The following is a 23,088-nucleotide window of genomic DNA, read 5'->3' on the forward strand; positions in this document are numbered from 1 at the left end:
CCTCTGGACTTTTTCAAGCTCAAGAACATCTTTTCTGAGTATCGGTGACCAAAACTGGACCGGATACTCCAGATGAGGCCGAACCAGTTATCTGTTATCGGCAAAATTATAGACTTGTCCCTGCAGTACATTCCCTTCTTAATGCAAAACAGAACCCTACTTGCTTTGTTTACAGCGGCCTGGCACTGCGAGCTGTTCTTCAATCTGCGGTCTATAATGACCCCCAAATCCTTCTCCATTTCAGACTTCCCTAGTGGCGCACCCATAAGTGTATAGTCCATTTGCCTATTTTTAACTCCAAGGTGCATTACCTTACATTTATCGACATTGAAATTCATCTGCCATACAGTTGCCCACTCCCCGATTTTATCCAGGTCCTCCTGTAATGTTATAATGTCTAAGTCCGTGTCTATTACCCTCCTGATTTTCGTATCATCAGCAAACACTGAGACATGGCTATTCACTCCCTTTCCCATATCATTAATAAATAGGTTAAAAAGCATGGGACCCAGCACAGAACCCTGGGGCACGACACTCATGACCTCAGCCCAGTCTGAAAAGGTACCATTAACTGATACTCTTTGTACATGTTCTTGTAGCCAGTTTTCTATCCACGTGCACACTAATTCATCTATGCCCATAGCCCTAAGCTTGTATAACAAGCGTTTATGTGGCACCGTATCAAATGCTTTGGAAAAGTCCAGATATACTACGTCCACCCGTCTCCCTCCATCCAGATCTCTACTTACCTCTTCGTAAAAGGTCAGCAGGTTGGTCCTTCGCAAGAACGATCCTTCCTAAATCCATGCTGCACATCACTTATTATACTATGATCGCGGACGAATTCCACTAAGTAGTCCTTAATAATTCCCTCTAACAGTTTACATACTATGCATGTTAGACTAACTGGTCTATAGTTCCCCGGTTAGCATTTTGAACCTTTTTTGAATATTGGTACCACAAATGAAACATGTTCTTCGTTTCTGCAGTGGGGGTGTGTCTGGGGAACCAATGGGGACGCGCACCAAATGCAGGAAACTAAGTCCCGCGACACGTGCTCCCGCTACACCCTGCTGTGAATGGAGCCTTAGATCTACCAACAAGTGTGTAGCACAAGGGCCGGCCTGAATGGATTGATTGGATAGATTAGGTAGGAAGTCATATTACACAGTTTTGGTAGATCTAAAGTTGACTGTACAGGGATTGTAATGTGTGTGGTAAGCCTTATGGAACCCCGATTATAGGTAAAACCTGACGGGTTCAAACCCTTTACCGCTCATCTAAAACTGAGACTGGCCATAGACTACACAATCTGTTTTAAATCTGCCAACAACTATGCAGTGCAAGGGCCCGCTTGTCTGAGTTAAATAGATTGTTAAGATAGGTCTTCATAGGGGCCGCACACACTGGCACGTTATACAAGCGATCCGCCGGATCGCCTGTATGTAAACAGGTATCGCTGCCTGTTTTTAAATCCGGGCAGTTTTCCGCTCACGCGCGAGGCGCATAGGCCGTCTTTTGACGGCCTGTTACATCAAGGAAGCTCCCGGCCGCCTGTTTTTTTTTTTTTTTTTTTTTTACAACGGCCAGCCAGGAGGCGGTTAAACTAGTATTAAGAATAAAAGTTCCACCTGGCTATATTCCAGGCGGATGCCATTTGCATGACAACAGAGCCCCTAGATGGCGCTGATGAGTGTAGCAAATTTCCACTCCTTAACGTCATCTAGGGTCACCAGTGCCAAGAAATCAGCACCCACCCACCTATATGCCTGACAGATCTTTTATAAATGAACCCGTTTATAATTGACAGCCAAAGAAGAGAGGAAAAGTAATTCCACAAAAATCAATTCGGCCCCCGGAATGTGGAGGAGGCTGAAACAGGAAGAAAACCTCAGGAGTATATGTGATTAGCCTGTCAACAAGACATGTAGAAATGCAGGAGGACAAGATATGAGCTCACATTTCATTGGATCTGTGATCAGACATAATTAGAATGATCCGGCTTCATGAGCATCTCATATCAGGAATGATTTCTAGTCACATACATCTGTGCACTGCTAGAGTGAGGTTCCTGTCTATTATTCTTGCTGTATGAGAGAAATGACAGCACACCAAAACACTTCAGTTACATAGTAATAAGGAAAATGGAAAGCAGACACATTTGAATCAACACAAACACAAGAAAACCTCTGGACTACAGGGGAGCCAGAGCCATCTGACATGCAAATAGCAGACGATGACTGTTTTAAGCTGAACCCTGCGACAAGCAAATATTGTCTAAATTCAAGAGGCATGTCTTTTCTTCCTTCAATCTTGGTGAGCAATGTGCATCTCTTCCAGATCTGGGCACTAATCCATTGTGAAAATGTGCAGGACCTTCCTGTAATAAATACCAATCACTGCTGCTCTCTCTCCTTGTGCAGGGAGACTGGTCTTTATTACAGGAGCGACGGATAGAAGACCAATCACTAATAAAATATAGAGAATGAACTGCGCCAATAAGCAAGCTAACAGCTACAAGGCACTGGAATGTACACCCACTGTGAGTGTGTATACGTGAAAAATGAATAACTACAGTGCCTTGTAGCTCGGCACATTTAGTTATTCAGAAGACCAATCACTGCTGCTCTTTCTCCTTGTGCAGGGAAGACTGGTCTTTATTACAGGAGCGACGGATAGAAGACCAATCACTAATAAAATATAGAGAATGAACTGCGCCAATAAGCAAGCTAACAGCTACAAGGCACTGGAATGTACACCCACTGTGAGTGTGTATACGTGAAAAATGAATAACTACAGTGCCTTGTAGCTCGGCACATTTAGTTATTCAGAAGACCAATCACTGCTGCTCTCTCCTTGTGCAGGGTGACTGGTCTTGTATCCGCCCCTTCCTGTAGATTTCTGCTGGCAGCCCGTAGTTGGTGGAGCTGACTGGGTCCCTTCAAAATCTCTCGTCTCTGCACAGGCTATGTACAGCACAGTGTTAACGTCATTTCCTTTACAAGGTATTATTGGGGTTTGGAAAGGCATTTGTTACACACATTTATATCCATTTAGTTCAGTACCTGAACTATGAACAAAAATGTATCTTATTTGTGCATCACTCAGCTGTAGATCTGCTCCCATGATGGACTACAATCTCAATACAAATGAATAAACTGAACATGAGATTGTAGTCCATCATGAGAGTGACCTTGGAGTGGTGGCTACTTTACAACACACAGGGACCATGAGGAAAAAAAGTAGCCACCCTCCAGAAGGAAGGACAGTGTCAGCACCAATTCTGAGATGATTTGAGGATCTGCAGCCGAGTGATACTCAAATAAGATACATTTTTGTTGATAGTGGAGGTGCTTGAAAGATTTTTAACATTTAACACCAGAGTTTAGTGTCACTTTAAATTTTTGTTTTTTGTTGTGCTTGGAGGAGTTCAGCTGTAAAATTACCGATTTAAATGAAGGGAAATATACAATGAATATGGAACTCCTAAATCACACAGACCGTGCTTGGTGTTGCATTATGCTGCAATATGTATTATGATATAAAAAAAAAAAAAAGACTGAAAAGATATTTGAAAAGTGTTGTTCAGTATTTATTTTTAAACAAAAATACACATATAACAAGGAAAATATTAAAAATATTGAATAAATGTATTGAAATATATTGTCCATTCAGTGCATCTCCAATTGCAAACTAACTGTAGATACAATTTATTAAAAGTGCTCCAGACAAGTGTATAAACCTCCATTTTATATCTTTTTTATTGAAAAGTTGGTAAACATATGTTTGAGAAAGGGGAAAGAGGAGGGAGGGGTGGATAAAAGAGAAAAGGAGGTGGAAGACAGAGGGAGGAAAAAAAAAAAGGAGATATTCAGGTTTTATTCTTTTGGGTGTACAGCCTGCACTGCACAGAACAATAGGAGACCCAATGCAGTAGCTGTATGCACTGCTTGTATAATTTGGTTGGAGCCCCCCTTTAAAAACAGCCTTCAGTCAAAGTTCCATAACCAACAAATATAAAATGCATACATAAGACGTTCAGCAATAACATCTAATACGATTCATGAAATAAATAACATTTATCCGTGTTTAGTAGAAGTCTCTACTGAGGATTTCAATAGACTGTACAGTCCAAACATACAGAACAACATAAAAGTAAAAAGCCCTGTCCAAGGTCATTCCTTGGATTAACACATCAGAAGCCTCTAGGAAAATGGAACATATATTGGAGAACATATATATAACAAAAATATAGACAAGGCCAAGGACTATATAAATAAAATGAGGGGGTGGCAGGGCAACACATAAAAACTAACAAACATAAACCTCTTTATAAAAATGGTTCACACATCCACTGTGGCAAATATCACCACATAGGGACAGTCATAAAAAAAGGGAACTGAGACCTTAGGAAATACAGAAGTTGCCACTGCTGATCCTTCATGAAAATACTGGGGGGGGGGGGGGTTTATAAAAACTCAGTTAAGACTTGTGAAATGAAAGAGAGAAGCTGATTGGTTGCCATGCACAGTTGCTCCAGTTTTGATCAATTCCCCTCTATGTAGCCGACTGCCTTGTTGGTCAATGGTTTCAATACATAAATGGCCAGTTCACACTACTGTATTGCAGGAACGCATATTACATGCGCTTGTGCACAGAGGTGCTATTTAATTCAAATGGCACATCAACACCTCCACATGGAATGCAACGCATGACAGGGATACACAAAATGCAGCAGTTATGGTTTTAGGTGCCTTAGGCATCCAATAAAAATGAATGGGCTGGTTAACGCAACACCTCGAAGGCACCACCAAACCTGACGAGCGTGAAGAGGTCCTAAGTCACCAAAACGGAACAGGTAAGCACATAAGATGTTATTACTTCACTCTAAAATTTAATAACCTGGATACTTGTTCCAGGTCAATGACACAAGACAAAGCAATTTACCATCTTCAAAAAGAGCAATCATTAATGGCGGCCTCATAATTTTTGGACTACAGTTACATCGTTACATAGTTAGTCAGGCTGAAAAAAGACACAAGTCCCATGGGAACACAGAGAAAACCTGACAGAGCTTTTCATTCTTCCCACCTCTCCTAAAACAAAAACAATTGCTGGAGTTCGGCTCTTACACTGCAGTTACATAAAAACATTTAAACACTTTCTTTTGCCAAGTTCAGCATGGAAAAGAAAGAAATCGGCTTTTATTCTGTAACCTTTCTAAAGATGAGAAATGCTGTGCTCCTGCTCTTAAAGGAAACCAAAGCTGGGAGAAACATGGTGGATGCCACTGCAGGCCTCCCTTCAGCAAAAATTCTATTTGCCCGTTGTCAAGCTGATCCGATGTATTCAGTACCTCCAAGACATTGACCTCAGGCAAGCATGCAAATAGGAAGATTTGACTTTCTCTAAATATATATTTAGGTTAGAGGGTCAAGTATGACTTGCAGGCAATTGGCACTTTTAGAAGGTCTGTAATGGAAGCCTCCGTATTGCTTTTGGTACAGATTCCCTTTAAAGGTAACCTGTCCTGAGGAATTAAGGAGGCCTACAGTACTGCAGCCATTAGACCAGCATACCAGACAGGCAACCTTCATTATCCGAATAAGGCCAGGAATAACAGCCTCCATTATCACTATAGATTTCCTTTAATGAGAAGCTTTGGAGCTTCTCCAATACAAAGATGACTGAGAACATTCAGATACTATGTTTGTACTGTTCGGCATGGTGCAGAATCCACATACCCAACTTCAGTCTTATGTAGAACAAAACATGAAACCCCCAGCTGTACTGCTGTGGGAACAAGGAGTGCGTTCAGCAAAAAATCATGCCAGTGTCTCAGCCAAAGCTAAGCCTTCTATTTCCAGCCTATGCATTGGTAAAATGTAAGTGATGGCTCCAGGCATCACCACTGTTGAGTATTAGACGGCATAAATCTTTCTCAGTTGACCTAATTTTGCTTCAGCCCATTAAAGGTGGTGAGGAGAGACTATGGTTAATTATCACTAAAACCTATCTTCCATGGTGCCATTTCACTGGATCAAGGTTCCTGGCTGAGCCCTCCCATGCCTTGTCTACCTCCAGCATCTTTGAAGACTGTCACAGGTTACACCCCAGGGTTCTATATGCTAGAGGAAAAAGATTGTAAATATTGTGGAAAGAGTGTGCCAAATGGAAGGACATTTACAATTCCCATACTCATCTGATAATCCTAAGCCATACGACCGCTTTGAGCATCACTTGCATTGGTCTGGCAATAACCAAGTCACCCAGAGGTTCACAAGAGAACAATAATCAGGAATCCCATGCTCAGAAGTAGAGATGCATGCAGATTTGCCAACATGCTGGTTAATCTTCTGGGCACTCAGTTTCTTTTCAAGGGAGAAAATGAACACGATTTTTTAAAATAAAAACTGCATAGACAAAACAATCTTTACAAAGTTTGTGCTAACTGGTATATAACCAACTGATTCATTCGTCTTACGCTTTGGAATTTCCTACAATCAGCACCTACTCCTTGCTCTTGGATTCCACACACTAGAGGACCCATTCATAGGCTGACAATGGTTGGTGTTTGGCCTTATTTTGCACAATATAACGGCTCATTTTGTCTCTTGGGTAGAGAATGGAAAGTTGTAATTTAGCACTTAGGCTCCGTTCACACCTAGGCATTTTGTCGCTCAAAGCCAAGCGAAACAAAACACTGAAGCCAAGGAAATTTCCCACTGAAATATTTGGGACCAAAAAGTAGCTTTTTCCAGTGACAGGTGCTTTTCTGCTTGCGACAAAACGCTCAAGCGTGAACAGGGGCCATAGAAATGAATGAGATTCCTTGTCTTGCTTATCTTTGATGTACAAAATTCCAAGGCGGGAATGGGGGCAGAGCAAATGCACTAAGCTGCACAAGTTACTTTAACTGCATTTAAAGTTTTCATCAAAACACTCAATTCACATAATAAAATTTTGCATACGTTTTCCAGATAATAAAGTTTTAGGAGGTTGGTTTGATTATTTTAGGTCTATGTATTGTATGTTTTAATCTGGTAAAAGTCTTTTTACATACTGTAATAAAACGTATTTATTCGACGTTGATTGTGGACTTCACTAACACTTAGCCCTCGTTCACACCTGAACGTTTTGTAGCGCGTTCTACGCTCGAAGAACGCTCTACAAAACGCTCAAAAATATAAATTGCATTGGAGTCATTGGACTCGTTCCCACCTTGCCGTATTTCCGCCCGTCCCGAACGCGCTACAAAACGGCCCACGCCTGAAAAGGTACAGGCACTACTTTGGGCCGTTTTGTAGGGCGTTTTCCATTGGAATACAGCCAAGTAGCCTTTGGAATCGCGCGACGGTGGCGCGTCTTTTTTACCGCGAATCGCGGTAAAAAAACCGCGCGACGGTCGCGCGACAGACGCGCTTTTGCAATACGCCTAGGTGTGAACCCAGGCTTAGTATTGTGAAAATCCTAAATTGTTTGTCGCTTTATTACATATGTAGTTTAGTGCAGGCAAGCTGGCATGGAGCACAGGCTTGTAGGGTAAGTGGTCTATAACTTGGTTTACAATTGTTTTAAACTCAAATCTGTATTCCGACCCTACGTGGAATAGCTAAATTTTCTGTTCTCAATAGCCAATCAATAGAACCTCATAAAGGTATTCACATTTTAAAGGAGCAAAACTACTTTTGGGCCAACATAGGGAACCAGTCACACTTCTCTGCTTCTGTATTGTGTTAATGCACCGCAGTGCAAAGTATGTCTCAACCTCTAGTAGAAAGGTCATATTTGCCGTCACTGTTCCTGTGTGTTATGTTAATGCACCACAGTGCAAAGTATGTTTCAGCCTTTACTAGAAAGGTCATATTTGCTGTGCTTTAGTGAATTAGTCCTGTTGCGTGCTTTTCTGACCTACCAAGAAGGTACGAAAACCTCCATAGCAGCTAACAAGGTCAGGTTTACCATGGAAAGGGACTGGTGGACTAAAATGTGTTGGTAACAAAAACAAAAAGCTTTTTCCACTAAAGTGGATCATTAACAAAACTCAAGATCATTTCTTTTCGTAATTTCATTATTTCTCTGAAATAAATCAAAGAAAACAACATGGTTTAGGAAGGTGGCATCTAATAAAGAGCCATGTTAAAGGCAATGAGGTGTCTGGAGAAATGGGCATTCTAGCTGCAGTGCATTTGTTTTGAACCAGAGAACACAGGAGGGCATTTACAAATATTCAGGCTTCGATGCTTTGCTCTTACAGGAACATTTGAAAATTTTCTTCTCACAAGCACATATTTGCCAATCAAAAATGTGTTTGATTAGACAAAGCTCCCTAGGGTCTTCCACAGAGATCATCTGTCTTGCCTGTAAGGCCGGTGCTATATGACTCTGTCCCTGCGGCTGGCTCAGGTTTTGACTAGCTGAGTGCATACAGCATAGAAATCAAAGACCTCTCTATGCAAGCATCCATCTCTGAAAGAAAAACGGAACAGAAGACACACAAGAAAACACTTGCCTGCACATATTTGGATGACATACTGAGACAACGCTGTCAAACTTTGGAGCTGTGTACTGCCTCTTTCCATACAAGTCTGGAAGCTAGTCAGTGTTATCCCAAGGAGGGAGGTGAAAAGATGCTCTCTGCATACTCACCATTGGGAGACAGGAGGAAGACGCAACAGGCTTCATGTGAGCTGAACTCCAGGCACATATAAAGAAAACACCAATTAATGCAGTCATGTATTCATTGATACATTGCTAAAAATATTTTGAATGCAACTCGAAAAAAAGAACCTGACCTTGATAAAGCAGCGATATCCTCCTCCTGTAATTAACTCAGACTGGGTGAGAGATGGCCAAGCACTAGAAACCAATAACGCTCTGCTGTCCGCTTGTGTGTCAACAGTGAACACACTGACAGGAGGAGACAGAGTGATGACTTAACAGTGTGCTGCTACTGCTTCATTGCCCAGTCAGCAAACTGGGAGTGATCTTGACCAAACTGTGCTGCAGTGAAGGTTGCAGACTAGGCTGTGCTGTCTGGCGGGGTACCGGAATCACAAAAGTGGCTGCACAGACCTCAAAATCCTTTGGCAGTTAAAACAGTTATATGAATATCAATTGTGTACTTAACCATTTGCCTGGAGTTCAGCTTTAATGTGAACTGGCGGAAAAGAAAAAGTAGAGGTGTTGGCCAGAACCCAACTGTGTATGTGTGTTTTTTAAATATCAGGAATATGCATTTGATTGGTTCCAAACTATTTCCTTTCCTCCAGTGTCACACAAAATCCCAGGTAAAGGGAAACAAACTAACCTTTAAATAAGAATAAATGCACATTCAGATATAAGCTTCGCCAATACATTGTACGCAAAACTAGAACCCGGAATATCCTGCTGTGATCCAGCTTCTGCACGCACCTCCAGAAATGTCCTACCTTGTACAGATCTGCATAATACAACAATGCTACACTTTCACCTGCTGTACCGTAAGTTTTACAATAGAGTCATCTGGTATGTGACAATCAAAGAGTACATCCATCTTTTTTTTCTGAAAATAATTTAAAGTAGAAGATATTTCTTATTACGTTCTTCAGGTAAACAATTCACAGCCTGATTATTTACAACTACAAAAAGTCTCTACAAAATGTTGGCAACGCTTCTGTAAGATGCTCGTCGAAAAAGTCAGCTGTAATAAAAATAAAATGCAGACAGCACTGACGTGGCCACTTAAATACGTTTTCTCCACAAAAAGGACGTTGAGGATCACGGACAACAAGTCGAAATGGTGACATTGATGCCCAAATTCCCATTGTCAGCAAACAGGTGTGCAATTGCAGTGTCGAAAACCAAGCAGTCGCTGTTCATGATGGCTGCTGCCACCCCGTCGTGAATGGACCGAGGTGTGGCTTCCCAAGTCAAACGCCTTCGGTTTCCGTTGAGTTCCAGTCTGTAGGCAAAGTTTTCTGCTTGTTTTCGTGTGCCTATTAAGAGGACGATGGCAAAGAACTGTTGGTGGCCCTCGTATTTCTCTTGTTTCTCCAGCACTAACATGAAGTGGTGGCTGAAGCAGAACTGCATCATCACCCAGTCCACGGCCCCCGGCAAATTGATGTCTGTTGCAAGGAAGACTATGTCTTCACCCTGGAGGGTAGTGATGCTTTTGTGGGCATGTGTCAGGTGGGGCATAACTGCTTCCAATGAACCCTGCCATTTGCAGGACGCTCCAGGACAGGGACAGGAGTAGGGGCGATATTCACAGATGTCCTCATGTTCAGGCTTTTCAGTATGATGGAGAGACAAAGAGCACCCAGTAGAAGCATACTGGAGGAAGGAGAAAACATGAAGTGTATGAATATTTTGGTTATAAAATATACAACAATGATATAAAAATATACAAAGCAGATAAATTGATTCAATTAAAGTAAACCTATCATTGGTGAATAGGGATCGGAACCCATTATGAGGCTCAACTTCATTTACATACATAGAAAATAGAAAAACAGAGCGCCACCTCCATGTGTAAAATCTTTTATTAAAGTGGATAAAAAAGGATATATGTTCTCACAAACCTAAAGTTGCATCACGCTTGTCAAAAGCTACAGTGCCGGTTACAAAGGAATAATCCTTTGCATTAAGCTAGGTTTACGCATTTCAGGGGCATGCCCCCATCCTCAGGACCCCCAAAGGCATGCCCCTGAAACGCGTAAACCTAGCTTACTGCAGCCGGTGGACATTGATGTGACTGGAGTTAGCTGTATTACGGAGTTCGGGGTGGATTATTACTTTGTAACCGACACTGTGGCTTTTGACAAGCGAGAAGTAACGTTAAGTTTGTGAGAACATATACCCCTTTTATCCACTTTAATAAAAGATTTTACACATGGAGGTGGCGCTCTGTTTTTCTATGCACATGATGGGAACCCCACAGCCTTTGGATGAGCAGCCCCCCAAGATTGTGTGAAGAACTCAAGCAGTGGGAGGATTTTTTGATGGCAACCATTAGCACCAAGAGACAAAAATGTTGTTTTCATTTACATACAATTAGAGCATAGGAAACATGTGGTAAGTGGGGCTCCGAGGAACCAGATTCCAGTTATCAAAGCAAAAGATGCGAATGCTTGGATCTTACAGAGCAGAGGATCCCGATACAGGAAAGGCACTTGTTCAAATAACGATTTAAGCGTATCTAAACCCAAAACAAAAACGTCCTATTATTGCAGCTGACCAGTCCTCAGATTGGGGTGCGGTGGCTCATAGTGGACGTTCCGGGGTGCACGACATACCACCAAGCTCACCAACATCACTGTTTGACAGGAGCTGGGCAGGACGCCAGCCAAAGTATCTAAGAGCTCTCATCACACTATGGCCCCCTGTGACCCAATGAGATGCCATCTGAGGCAACTACCTCATTATAGGGATGGCCCCGTCTATCAATGTGGGGGGGGGGTTTAAGGTAATGTACTGCTCTCTGAACTAAAAACTATGAATGCATGACAGCTAAGGTAGCATCCAGCTTAGGAAAACTGGTTATAAACTAAAAACATTTGAATTGTTGCAGTGAGCATCCCCTTGGCTTTTCCTCTCCTCTACGGAACAGATTAACATTCATTGGCCACCTCTGAAAATATCGGTACCTATGTCTTCAGCCATCATTGCATTGAATATGAATGTTTATAAGAATCTGTCTGCCTTTGCCCTTTTCCATCACTGGCCATACATGTACTAGGCCTAATCTATCTCACTCCATTCCCTAGTGAAACATGCCTGGGAAAGCAGAAGGCTCACACACAAAGGATGCAATTGTGCAGAGCTCTGTACAGTAAGGTAATCTGCTTGATCATAAAATGCCCTACATTCTCAAAATACCTTTTTACTGAGTACAGGGATTTACTGGAAATGGAATGGGAGATGATTTCCCCGGACGGACACTGAAGAATTAGATACTGTGCTGATGTTGATGGCCCATCTGTGAAAATATACATAGCTCCCAGACGCATCCACACCTTCCACCTATCCCACAGAGAAAAGGTTTCCGGATTATGGAAATCTATGGTCACTCAACACTATTTTTATGCTCCCAATTTCAGCTACTGTATGCATGCTCATACCCAACATAAGTAATGACAGGCTACTGCAACAACATGAATTGAACTGTGCCGATAGCCCCAAACCACCAGAAATGCTGAGGTATTTCTACTAATACCATTTACAGGTGAAACTCGAATAATTAGAATATCGTGCAAAGGGAGCGATGTTGGGTGCAATGTCATCTATGCCTGATACCAGATTCATTATTACAGGAAGCTCGCTGGCCTGTGTTACAGAAGCAGAGGGTTGCAGAAAGATCTTTAGGAGACAGAGAAGCTGGTGACTTCATGGAAAGTCACTTCTAATCATAGGGTTGCATACCAATAGCTTGTTGGTCACAGCTTTGATTCCTCCCTCCTCCGAGTGTCAGAGTACAACCACAGGTTTCACATTGACTCTGCACCCAGCACACACATCAATGCTAGGTGTGTCCAGCTTCTCAGGGTGACATCAGCTGCTGGAAAACCTTCCATTTCCAACCACTCACAGCTGGTACCCAGCAACTCACTGCTGCAGCGAGGGAATGCACAGGGTTCTTCTAGCTCTAGAAACAGACTACAGGATAGTACTAGAACAGCTTTATTTAAAGCAGAACTCTGGGCGAATAAAATCTTAATCCTTGCAGGGGGGGTGGGGGGTCAGATCACTAGAACACTGTCCCGCGCCTTGTCCTTAGAGTGGCCGAAGAGATCTATATTGGGGAAAGGGGAGGAATGGAGGGGGGATAGGATGGGTTGGGGCGGTATGGGATGAATGGAGAAATGTTAACTTTGTATGAAATGGTTGTAAAATTTGTTGTCAAAAATTGAATAAAGATTTAATAAACAAAAAAATCTTAATCCTTGCAGTGGGGCTACCCCTGCATTGCAAGGGTTAAATGCTCGTTTTGCCTAGGGAGCTAAAATAACAGAGATCAACTCACCTGAATCATGATCCTAGCTGGCTCCTAGACAGGTCCCTTTAGCTTTGCTTCCCCTCGGCTTCAGTGGTGGAATGTCGCTCAGCGTCCTCATGTATAGGATGTGATGACTCACATGGTTAAAAAAAAGTACTACATGCACTTTTTTTTCTGGTCTGGAATGCGCTAAAATGCATGTAAACGCATGCAAGCACACCCAAACTCACTGGAACGCACTAGGATTTCAACGTAGACCAAAAACACAATGGAACACATAAAAAACACATTACAAATGCACATACCGACATTTCCAGAACTGGTCTGGAGATGGCATGAGCAAGCCCTAAAGGAGGGGTCAGACGGGCCGGGGGGGGGGCGGGGTGGCATGTCCTAATGTCGTGGGGCTACCCTGTACTGCTCGTTTTTGTCTCCATTCAAAAATAAGAACTACTCACCCAATCCATGGATATGACTCGCTATTAGACTGGTCTCTTCCACCTCTCTCCCCCTCTGCTGTAGCTGTGTAAAGTCCAGTGAGCCATCATCACGTCTAATACACTGTGTATTGGACGCAGAGGGACATACCATCACTACAGGGCAGAAGGAGACAGGATGGAAGCGCTGGTCTAGGAGAAAGCCACCCCCACGGATTAGGAGAGTATAACTTTTTATATTTATCAGCCTAGACAAATGACAAGACAAGACTTGCAGTGCAGGGGTAGCCCCACTGAGGGTGAACAATACAAATATTAATGTCTTCCAATATACAAACAAGAGAATTCGGGCAAATCATAAGTTAGCACAAGTGTGGTGTCATTCTTTCTGAATGGCATTCCAGCACACCACAATGCACAAATGTGAAACAACTCCCCCCTCCCAGACACTGCAGCTCAAAGTGGGAGAGTTTCAGCATCACAGTCTGCAGGACTAGATGTGGCCAGCTGTTGATTGACAAGCTACAGGCTCGAGAATCAGAAGTGACAATACTAATAGCTGCACCTCCTGTGAAATCTCATCCCACTGTAGTGCCAGCAGGAACAGCCTACATGAGGGACAATGCTGCTTTGAATTCAGGAGCAGTGCAGCAGCGTTGTCCCCCATCACAGGAAGCTGCATTAGGTGGACTTCACTAGCAGGATCAAAATGCATTTGTAGGACTTTGCAGGGGGAGTAATGAAAAATGATACACTTACACTAAAGATTTGCAGCACATCTTTCTTTTTTTTGGGAGGCCGTAGTTCTACTTTTACATGCCCACAGTAATGCACCTCATCAGTCTGAACCAGCCCTAACTGGAATGGGAAGGGTATATCATTACGTAGGACCATGCAGCAACCACAACATGTTTAGAAACAGACAGAATTTGGCTATTTAGAGCAATACCGTTACAAGTTTTCAGTGGTGACTTGCAGTGTCTTCTCGGTACAAACACCACTACAAAACCTTTAACAGGGTTTCTGTAAACACCAACATTCTGGTCTACAAGATACATTCCCATGAGGACCAGAACTTCCTCCAGTAGTACAACGTACACCTACTGAACGTACAACCTCTCCTGAACATACTGCCCACTGTCATACCCTCTGCATCCCGCTCCTGAACATACTGCCCACTGTCATACCCTCTGCATCCCGCTCCTGAACATACTGCCCACTGTCATACCCTCTGACACCAACATTCTGGTCTACAAGATACATTCCCATGAGGACCAGAACTTCCTCCAGTAGTACAACGTACACCTACTGAACGTACAACCTCTCCTGAACATACTGCCCACTGTCATACCCTCTGCATCCCGCTCCTGAACATACTGCCCACTGTCATACCCTCTGCATCCTTCTCCTGAACATACTGCCCACTGTCATACCCTCTGCATGTCTTCTGCATCCCGCTCCTGAACATACTGCCCACTGTCATACCCTCTGCACGTCTTCTGCATCCCTCTCCTGAACATACTGCCCACTGTCATACCCTCTGCACGTCTTCTGCATCCCTCTCCTGAACATACTGCCCACTGTCATACCCTCTGCACGTCTTCTGCATCCCTCTCCTGAACATACTGCCCACTGTCATACCCTCTGCACGTCTTCTGCATCCCTCTCCTGAACATACTGCCCACTGTCATACCCTCTGCACGTCTTCTGCATCCCTCTCCTGAACATACTGCCCACTGTCATACCCTCTGCACGTCTTCTGCATCCCTCTCCTGAACATACTGCCCACTGTCATACCCTCTGCACGTCTTCTGCATCCCTCTCCTGAACATACTGCCCACTGTCATACCCTCTGCACGTCTTCTGCATCCCTCTCCTGAACATACTGCCCACTGTCATACCCTCTGCACGTCTTCTGCATCCCTCTCCTGAACATACTGCCCACTGTCATACCCTCTGCACGTCTTCTGCATCCCTCTCCTGAACATACTGCCCACTGTCATACCCTCTGCACGTCTTCTGCATCCCTCTCCTGAACATACTGCCCACTGTCATACCCTCTGCACGTCTTCTGCATCCCTCTCCTGAACATACTGCCCACTGTCATACCCTCTGCACGTCTTCTGCATCCCTCTCCTGAACATACTGCCCACTGTCATACCCTCTGCACGTCTTCTGCATCCCTCTCCTGAACATACTGCCCACTGTCATACCCTCTGCACGTCTTCTGCATCCCTCTCCTGAACATACTGCCCACTGTCATACCCTCTGCACGTCTTCTGCATCCCTCTCCTGAACATACTGCCCACTGTCATACCCTCTGCACGTCTTCTGCATCCCTCTCCTGAACATACTGCCCACTGTCATACCCTCTGCACGTCTTCTGCATCCCTCTCCTGAACATACTGCCCACTGTCATACCCTCTGCACGTCTTCTGCATCCCTCTCCTGAACATACTGCCCACTGTCATACCCTCTGCACGTCTTCTGCATCCCTCTCCTGAACATACTGCCCACTGTCATACCCTCTGCACGTCTTCTGCATCCCTCTCCTGAACATACTGCCCACTGTCATACCCTCTGCACGTCTTCTGCATCCCTCTCCTGAACATACTGCCCACTGTCATACCCTCTGCACGTCTTCTGCATCCCTCTCCTGAACATACTGCCCACTGTCATACCCTCTGCACGTCTTCTGCATCCCTCTCCTGAACATACTGCCCACTGTCATACCCTCTGCACGTCTTCTGCATCCCACTCCTGAACATACTGCCCACTGTCACACCCTCTTCACTCTTTTCCTGTGCATACTCCCCAAACCCCTCCCCACTATACTCCCTGCTCTCCTCTCCTGCACAACCCCCCCCACCATTGTACCCTCTGTACTCCTCGTCCTACTTTCTGCACTCTTTGGCCTCTAAAGCAGTTCTTCAGCACAATTTGTAATATCCCCAACCTTGCTGTTCTAGAACAGGCACATATAGACTAAAGCAGAGGTTCACCCTAGAATTTTTTGGTGAAAAATAAACAGACATAACACATGTACCCTGATAAATGAATAGCCCCATGTCTGACTTCTGCATGTCTGACAACCAGCACTGGAAGCTACCAGCTATTTACCAGGGACACCGAGCAAATCATGGTAGCGCTCAGCCCCCCTCCTGTTATCTATATCTGACCGCATCAGGACACAGAGGAAGGGTGATCAACCAGTTTTCAGTGTGGCCTTGCAATAGCAGGAAGTAGATTGCATGATGGTGGGTGAGTGATGCTATGAATTGGATGGTATCACTGGTAATATCACTCCAATGCTCACTGCTGGATAACCAGAGCGAGGACCGATGTCACACATGGCGCTAAGCATTTGTTATATGGCTGTTTAAAGCCCAACTCCGGGCAGCATAACCTTCACAGATATTCAAACCTTCTCCTTCCTGGCTGTCCTGAAAATCATTTATTTGGCGGAGTTAACCCAACTCCCGCTGTACTTCCTAGCCACTGTGGCAGCTCTCATAGACCCCAGTGCTACTAATAGGGCTGCAGCTAACAATTATTTTTATAATCGATTAGTTGCCCGATAATTTTTTTCAAATAAAGCGATTGGTTGAATTAAAAATTCTCTCCCCATTGCTCATGAGAATAGTTGTTGCAGCCCTAGCTAACATATCTCCACCCCCCTCTCCTCCTGACCAATCACAGAACACACAGTCCAGGCTCTGTTCATGAATGGCCTGGAGGAGAGGGAGGTGGGAATGTTCATGAGTCATTCTAATACCACTTGTGAATGAATGAGAGGAAAACGATGAGAACACATGGTCCGTCTCTACAAAGCCCTCACGCATATGGTCATCAGAACACCGTCACAATGTGCACACCACCATGTACAGACAAGACCAAAACTGGAGCAGCTGCTCAGGACAACCAATCAGATTCTCTCTTCAGTTTATTCAGCTAAGCTTTGAAAATGAAAGAGAGAAGCTGATTGGTTACTACAGGCAACTGCTCCAGATTATGTCTGCTCCAGTTTTGATAAATTCCCCTCATTATTTTTCTAGGTTTGGATGCAGCGGGGTAAGGATTAGAACCCCTACAAAGTTTTACTGCAGTCCAAGGTTTTCCCCTCACTTCCTGTTCTGGGGATGTTTTACCAAACAGGAAGTGAGGGGAAACGCTCCAACAGAAATAACAATGCCTATTTCTATGAACTCTAGGCAGCTACAAAACACTAATTGTCGTTATACAGGACATTACACTTCCAATACAAATGAAGACAAGGCGGTAAGGAGGGCTCTGCCCATGACAGCCTAATGCAACTCTGTAACCATGAATATGTATATAGAAGTACCCGAATCTGATCTCAGCCTCATGCAGTCACTGTACAGCAGGGCTGGAGTGCCAGAGGAAAAAGCAGCAGAAGGGGCCAATCAGCGAGAGCTGAGCTAATCACAGTGCTGCTTCTCCTTTCACTGTCCAGTCACAGGCTGGGGGCAGGTCCAGGATGACCTGGGCTCAGAGGAAGTGGGATGAATGATCCTGGTCATTAGACGACTGTACTGTGGGGGAAATCTCTGCATTGAAGGTGAATTTTGTAGCACCAGCTGGTCTTGTTGTTCTTTCATATGCTATTTTTGGCTGGAGTCCTGCTTTAAGTAGGGGTGTGATAGAACCCCTTGCTGTTGGTTTATCTGTTGCAGATTTTCCCTCAATTCCAGTCCAGGAAAACGTTGTCACCAGAACAGGAAGTGAGGGGAAGTCACTGTGGTGGAGCCCCAGATAGAAGTAAACGCTGACAGGGGTTTTGATGTTTCCCTATTCTATACCAGACAGGTGTGGAGTGTGCCAGGGGCAGAGCAATGTGGGGTCTCAGCTGCTGGGCTGTAATCAGCAGGCCACGGTGCAGGCACTCACCTTACACGGGAAGAGGACAGCCGAGGCCACCTTCTCCATGGCCAGGTTCCGGATGCTGGGGGTGAGGGATGCCCTGCACGACGGGCAGCAGCTCAGCTTCTGGCGACATTGGTTGCACACCAGGTGCCCGGCCTGGCACTGCAGGATGGGGGGCAGCACATAGTCGAAGCACACGGGACACTCGAACAGAGACGTCAGCTCGTTGTGCTGCTGCAGGGACACCGGCCCGGAGATCGCCGCCGCCGCAGCCGATGGAGGGGGCGCGGCGGGGCTGGAGGCGGCGGGGGTCGTGCTGGGGACCGCAGGGGACGGGGTGTGCGGTGGAGGAGGCGGCGGAGGCTTCTGTTTACCGCACGGTTTGTTAGCACACGGTCCAGCGGAGGACGGGCGGCTCATCGCGGCCGGAGAGAACCATGGAAGTCCGGGGGGGTGATCAGGAAACTTCCAGCCAGTAGAGGAGGGGGGGACGGAGGAAGGACACACAGCTTACAGCGTACGGCGGATCCCCGGAACAAGCTACGACCCCGCCCCCCCAGCAGCGCTGTCAGCGCCACAGACGGACATTAGCTCAGCCTACCTTCTGGAACATTGTCACACGTCATCTGCTCTGACGTCACACCCGCCATGTGTGAAGCTGATAGGGTCAGGGGTGGGCGTGCTAGCGCCGTGTCATGTGACCGCTAGAGCTGTGCTAGTGTCAGGTGCCGAGAGAAGAGCCGCGATAAGAGGGGACGTAGCTGTTTCATGTCATGTGACCTTTAGAGATTGTGCTAGGGTCTGAATGACAGGCGTTGAAATAAGTGCATTGATAGCGGGAGCGTGGCTGTGTCATGTCATGTGATCGCTACAGCTTTTGAATGGCAGATGCTAGAACAGAAGAGCGAGCCGGACATGTCACCGACAAATGTTTAGAATAGGGCATCATCTATATATAACCCGGACCCGGTGCAGTGTGATCGTTACCGAGCTCAGGTAGAGGTGCTGCTGGTGACGTCTTCCATGTTCATATAAGTGAGGAACAGACTACAAAGTGTCTTCACTGTGACTGTGAGAAGTGACCAGAATCATACTGGCTTTATCTGGGCTATTGCTCAGTGTGCAACTACAGTGAAAGCTTTTAGTTTAAGGTTGTGTAGGCAACCTTGGCCCTCCAGCTGTGGTGAAACTACAAATCCCATCATGCCTCTGGAAGTCATGTCTGTGGCTGGCAGTGTTGCAAGATCTTATGGAGAGCTGAGGTTGCCTAACCGTGGTGTAGGGAAATGTGAAACACATTTCTCCTCATTTCCTGTGTGGTCTCTGGCACAGGAAGTGAGTGAACATCTTCATCAAGAGAGACACAAAGACCTGGAACAAGTCTGCAAATCAGGAAGTGAGAAAAGTGATGCGTTGTTCTGGGGGGCTCATTCACATGGACGCATGCAGTATGAAATGGGGGCAGAGCTCCATACACTGTAAAAGTAACACCCTGATCTCCGCACCCAGAAGTTTATTCATTTGTAGGGATGCACCGACACTGGTTTTTCGGTATGGATATCTATCTTTCGGTACTCACCGATACCAGTCACTACCTCGTTTTGGTCTAGGGTCTAAAATAAAACAAATATAGACTTACCTGATCCTCTTTCCTACCTGTTTGCTAGACTGGTCCCCACTGCCTCTTCTCCCCTGGGCCCTGGCGGTCTAAGCACCCGTGATGTCATCATGTTCATTCACTTGCTTTTGGACGTGAGGATGACAAGGGACATTCCACAGCCAGAACAGAGGGGCGGAGAGGTGAGTGGTCATCATCGCGGGACTGAGGATTGGGTGAGTGTATCTTTTTTATTTTGAACCCTAGACCAAAACAAGTACTTGCAGTGCATAGGTAGCCTAACTGCAAAGGTTAATGTTTAATACGCCTGGAGTTCTTTAATGATTATGACTTTGCAATATGTTGAACAAAAAGGTACTAACAGGGCTGTTCACGGAAGGGTGAGGAGTTTGGAGAAGTGAACAATGTAGGACAACATAGCTGGACTGGAAACATTCTCCAATTCAGCTCACTTTCCAGTTCTGTTGTCCTAGATCAGGGGTAGCCAAACTCCGACCCTCCAGCTGTGGTGGAACTACAAATCCCATGAGGCATTGCAAGATTCTCATATCCACAGACATGACTCCCAGAGAGAGATGCATTATGGGATTTGTAGTTCCACCACAGCCAGAGGGCCGGAGTTTGGCTACCCCTGTTCTAGATTGCTCACTTCTCCTGCCTTCTCCAAACTCTTCACCCTTTAATGAATAACCCTGTCATTATTGACAAATTCCTACAGACACTTGTTCTCCCATATCAGGCAGCAGGAGCTGGCTTGGGGAAGGATCAGACACGTTGTTGGCAATGTGCACCAGTCTGGGAAGTGGGCCTGCATGGGGCAGCATTGTTATCAATGATTATGTCTATACCCAGTCACTGTAACACATCATTGATATCATTACTGAGGGCAGTGGAGCTGTTGGAGGCTCAGGACAAAAAGCAAAATCCGCCGAAAAAAGGGTCCTGTAGAAGCGACCGCGACACGTAGCTAAAACAGCTCCGTTGAATATTATTGGCCGGCGACTTCTCGCAATATCGCGCGGCAAAAATGCGCGATATATCGCTATGTGTGAATGGGGCCTAAACCAGTGGTTCTCAACCTGTGTAACCTCAGGAGCCACATTTGTCCTTGGTCAGTAATTTGCGACCCAAGTCGCAATGTAACGGAACGCACGGCATTGCGGTACCACGCGTTCCGGTGCAGGCATACGAACTGTGGGAGGGAGGTGCGTTTAGGGTGCCATTCAAATGAATGACAACGCAAAGCACCTCCCACACCATAGTAGGTGCGGTTGCATGGTACAGTGCGTTATTTGCACAGGACTGTTCGATTAAAGCATTGTACTAGTGTGGACGGGCCCACACACAATCTCACACACTCACAGACATTCTCACACACACATACACACTCCATCCATCTAGTCTCCCCACCGTTTGAGAACTAGAGGGGATCCTCAGCCTGGGGCCCGGTGTGGGCTGCTGTGTGACGGAGCTCCATCCATATGTGCATTGCTGGTACAACTCCCTTGCGTGCCCTGTAGAGATGCCGGGAGCCAGAATGTGATGTCAGTCCAGGCACCGCTACAGGACACGTGAGGCAGCTGTAAGCAATGCACGTATGAATGGAGCTCCCTCGTGACCATAGCCCCAGCCCACCCCACCTTAAACTGACACTCAGCGCCGAGCAGCATATGAATGGCTGCTTGGCGTGCTGCACTAGGGGGAGGCTGAGGAGCCTCTCACCTAGAAAACTGGAAGGCACGCGGCAAACCAATGAACACGTGGTCGCTACTCACTTTTGGGTCAGGACCCACCAGTTGAGGACCAAGGCTCTAAAGGGAGGACCATCTGAGTTGCCTTAAGTAAAAATACAGATTGAAACCTGCACTTGAACATGGCAATTGGAGTGGGAAAGCTTAAACATTACCAGCTGCCATGTAACTGCTTGAGATCCTTCTCTCATCAAAAACTACGTTCATATTTCCTCCCTCTCATGTCCCCTGTCTTTTCTATCCTCTCCCCACATATCTGGCTAATCCTGGACTCTGACCTTAGCTTTCAGCCCCACATGCAATCACTGTCACTGACCAATGAAACTACAAAGCTACTAATTCACTCCCTTGTTATTGCTTATCTCCACTATTGCAATTCCCTCCACACTGGCCTAGCTGTACAGAGGCTATAAACTAGTGATGCACCGATATATCGGCCGCCGAAACATATCGGTGCATCCCTGGTTTCTTTTCTCCCCGCTGGGCGCTGATCTGTGTTCCAGCGGGGAGAAGAAAAAAGTGACAGCCGGCTGAGCGCTGCGGTGGAGAGCGCTGTGAACGGCCGGCGTCTCCTCCCAGACCGCTCTGCTGCCTATCACAGTCCGGCAGATCGGTGTGGGGGCGGAGACAGTGCTGTTACAGGAGGCTGGGCTTTCCTCCCTACACCGCTCGACCAGCCTCCTGTGACAGCGTGTCAGAGAGAAGAGCAAGATACACACACTCAGTGATCAAAAAGCACACAAAATTAGCACGGACAGCGCTCTCAGATTGAACCTGGAGAAATGAATTTAATAGCTCTACCTAGCCTGCGGCCCTTGGAGACAGGAGGAGTACCTGTGCTTGTGGAATTATCTCTCACTATGGGGTCTATTCACTATGCTGCCGAGGGCAGCCGAGTGAATGACCGATCAGAAGTGAAGTGAGCCGAACACTGTTCGGCTATTCACTTCAGGCTGGTACGGCTGATTTCAGCCGTACATCGGCTGAAATCCGCCGTACATCGGCTTGCTTCGCGTGGCTTCGCCCTCTGCTGATGGACCTGATGGGGAACTGCAGCAGAGGGCGGGTACAATGCTAGTTTACTATTGGCTATTGCAAATTAAAATAGCCAATAGTAATGTCCCGATGCTTTTTAATGGGAGACATTTTTTTTTCTATTCTGACATCGCTCGTGTCAGAATAAAAAAAAAAAGACACGGCATTGTTTCTGTCCTTGGCGGCCGGGGAGAGTTAGCTGTTTAGAGATCAGTGTCCCTGGTTAGCAACCAGGGACACTGATCTCTCTGAAAGTGGCCGGGGCCAGACGTAAGATCACGGCTGGCTCCGCCCAGCTGTCAGAAGCAGGCTGTCGGCCGGCCGCTCGGCCAGCTTCAGCTTTCTGCACGGCTCAGCCGAGCCGATGCATATGCGATCGGCTCG

General features: G+C 45.8%; 1 protein-coding gene across 1 annotated transcript; it reads right to left on the reverse strand.

Annotated features, from left to right (window-relative positions):
• Positions 1 to 9,274: 9,274 nt before the first annotated feature.
• Positions 9,275 to 18,983, reverse strand: SIAH2 (siah E3 ubiquitin protein ligase 2). Its single transcript, XM_018565885.1, has 2 exons — positions 18,325 to 18,983; positions 9,275 to 10,317 (listed from the first exon to the last, which is right to left on the reverse strand). The coding sequence occupies exons 1-2, from the start codon at positions 18,718 to 18,720 to the stop codon at positions 9,760 to 9,762; spliced, it is 954 nt and encodes a 317-aa protein (XP_018421387.1). The 5' UTR covers positions 18,721 to 18,983; the 3' UTR covers positions 9,275 to 9,759.
• Between the last annotated feature and the right edge of the window lie 4,105 nt (positions 18,984 to 23,088).

The sequence above is a fragment of the Nanorana parkeri genome, unplaced genomic scaffold, assembly GCF_000935625.1.
Source record: "Nanorana parkeri isolate BGI_ZX_2015 unplaced genomic scaffold, ASM93562v1 scaffold898, whole genome shotgun sequence".
NCBI lineage: Eukaryota > Metazoa > Chordata > Amphibia > Anura > Dicroglossidae > Nanorana > Nanorana parkeri.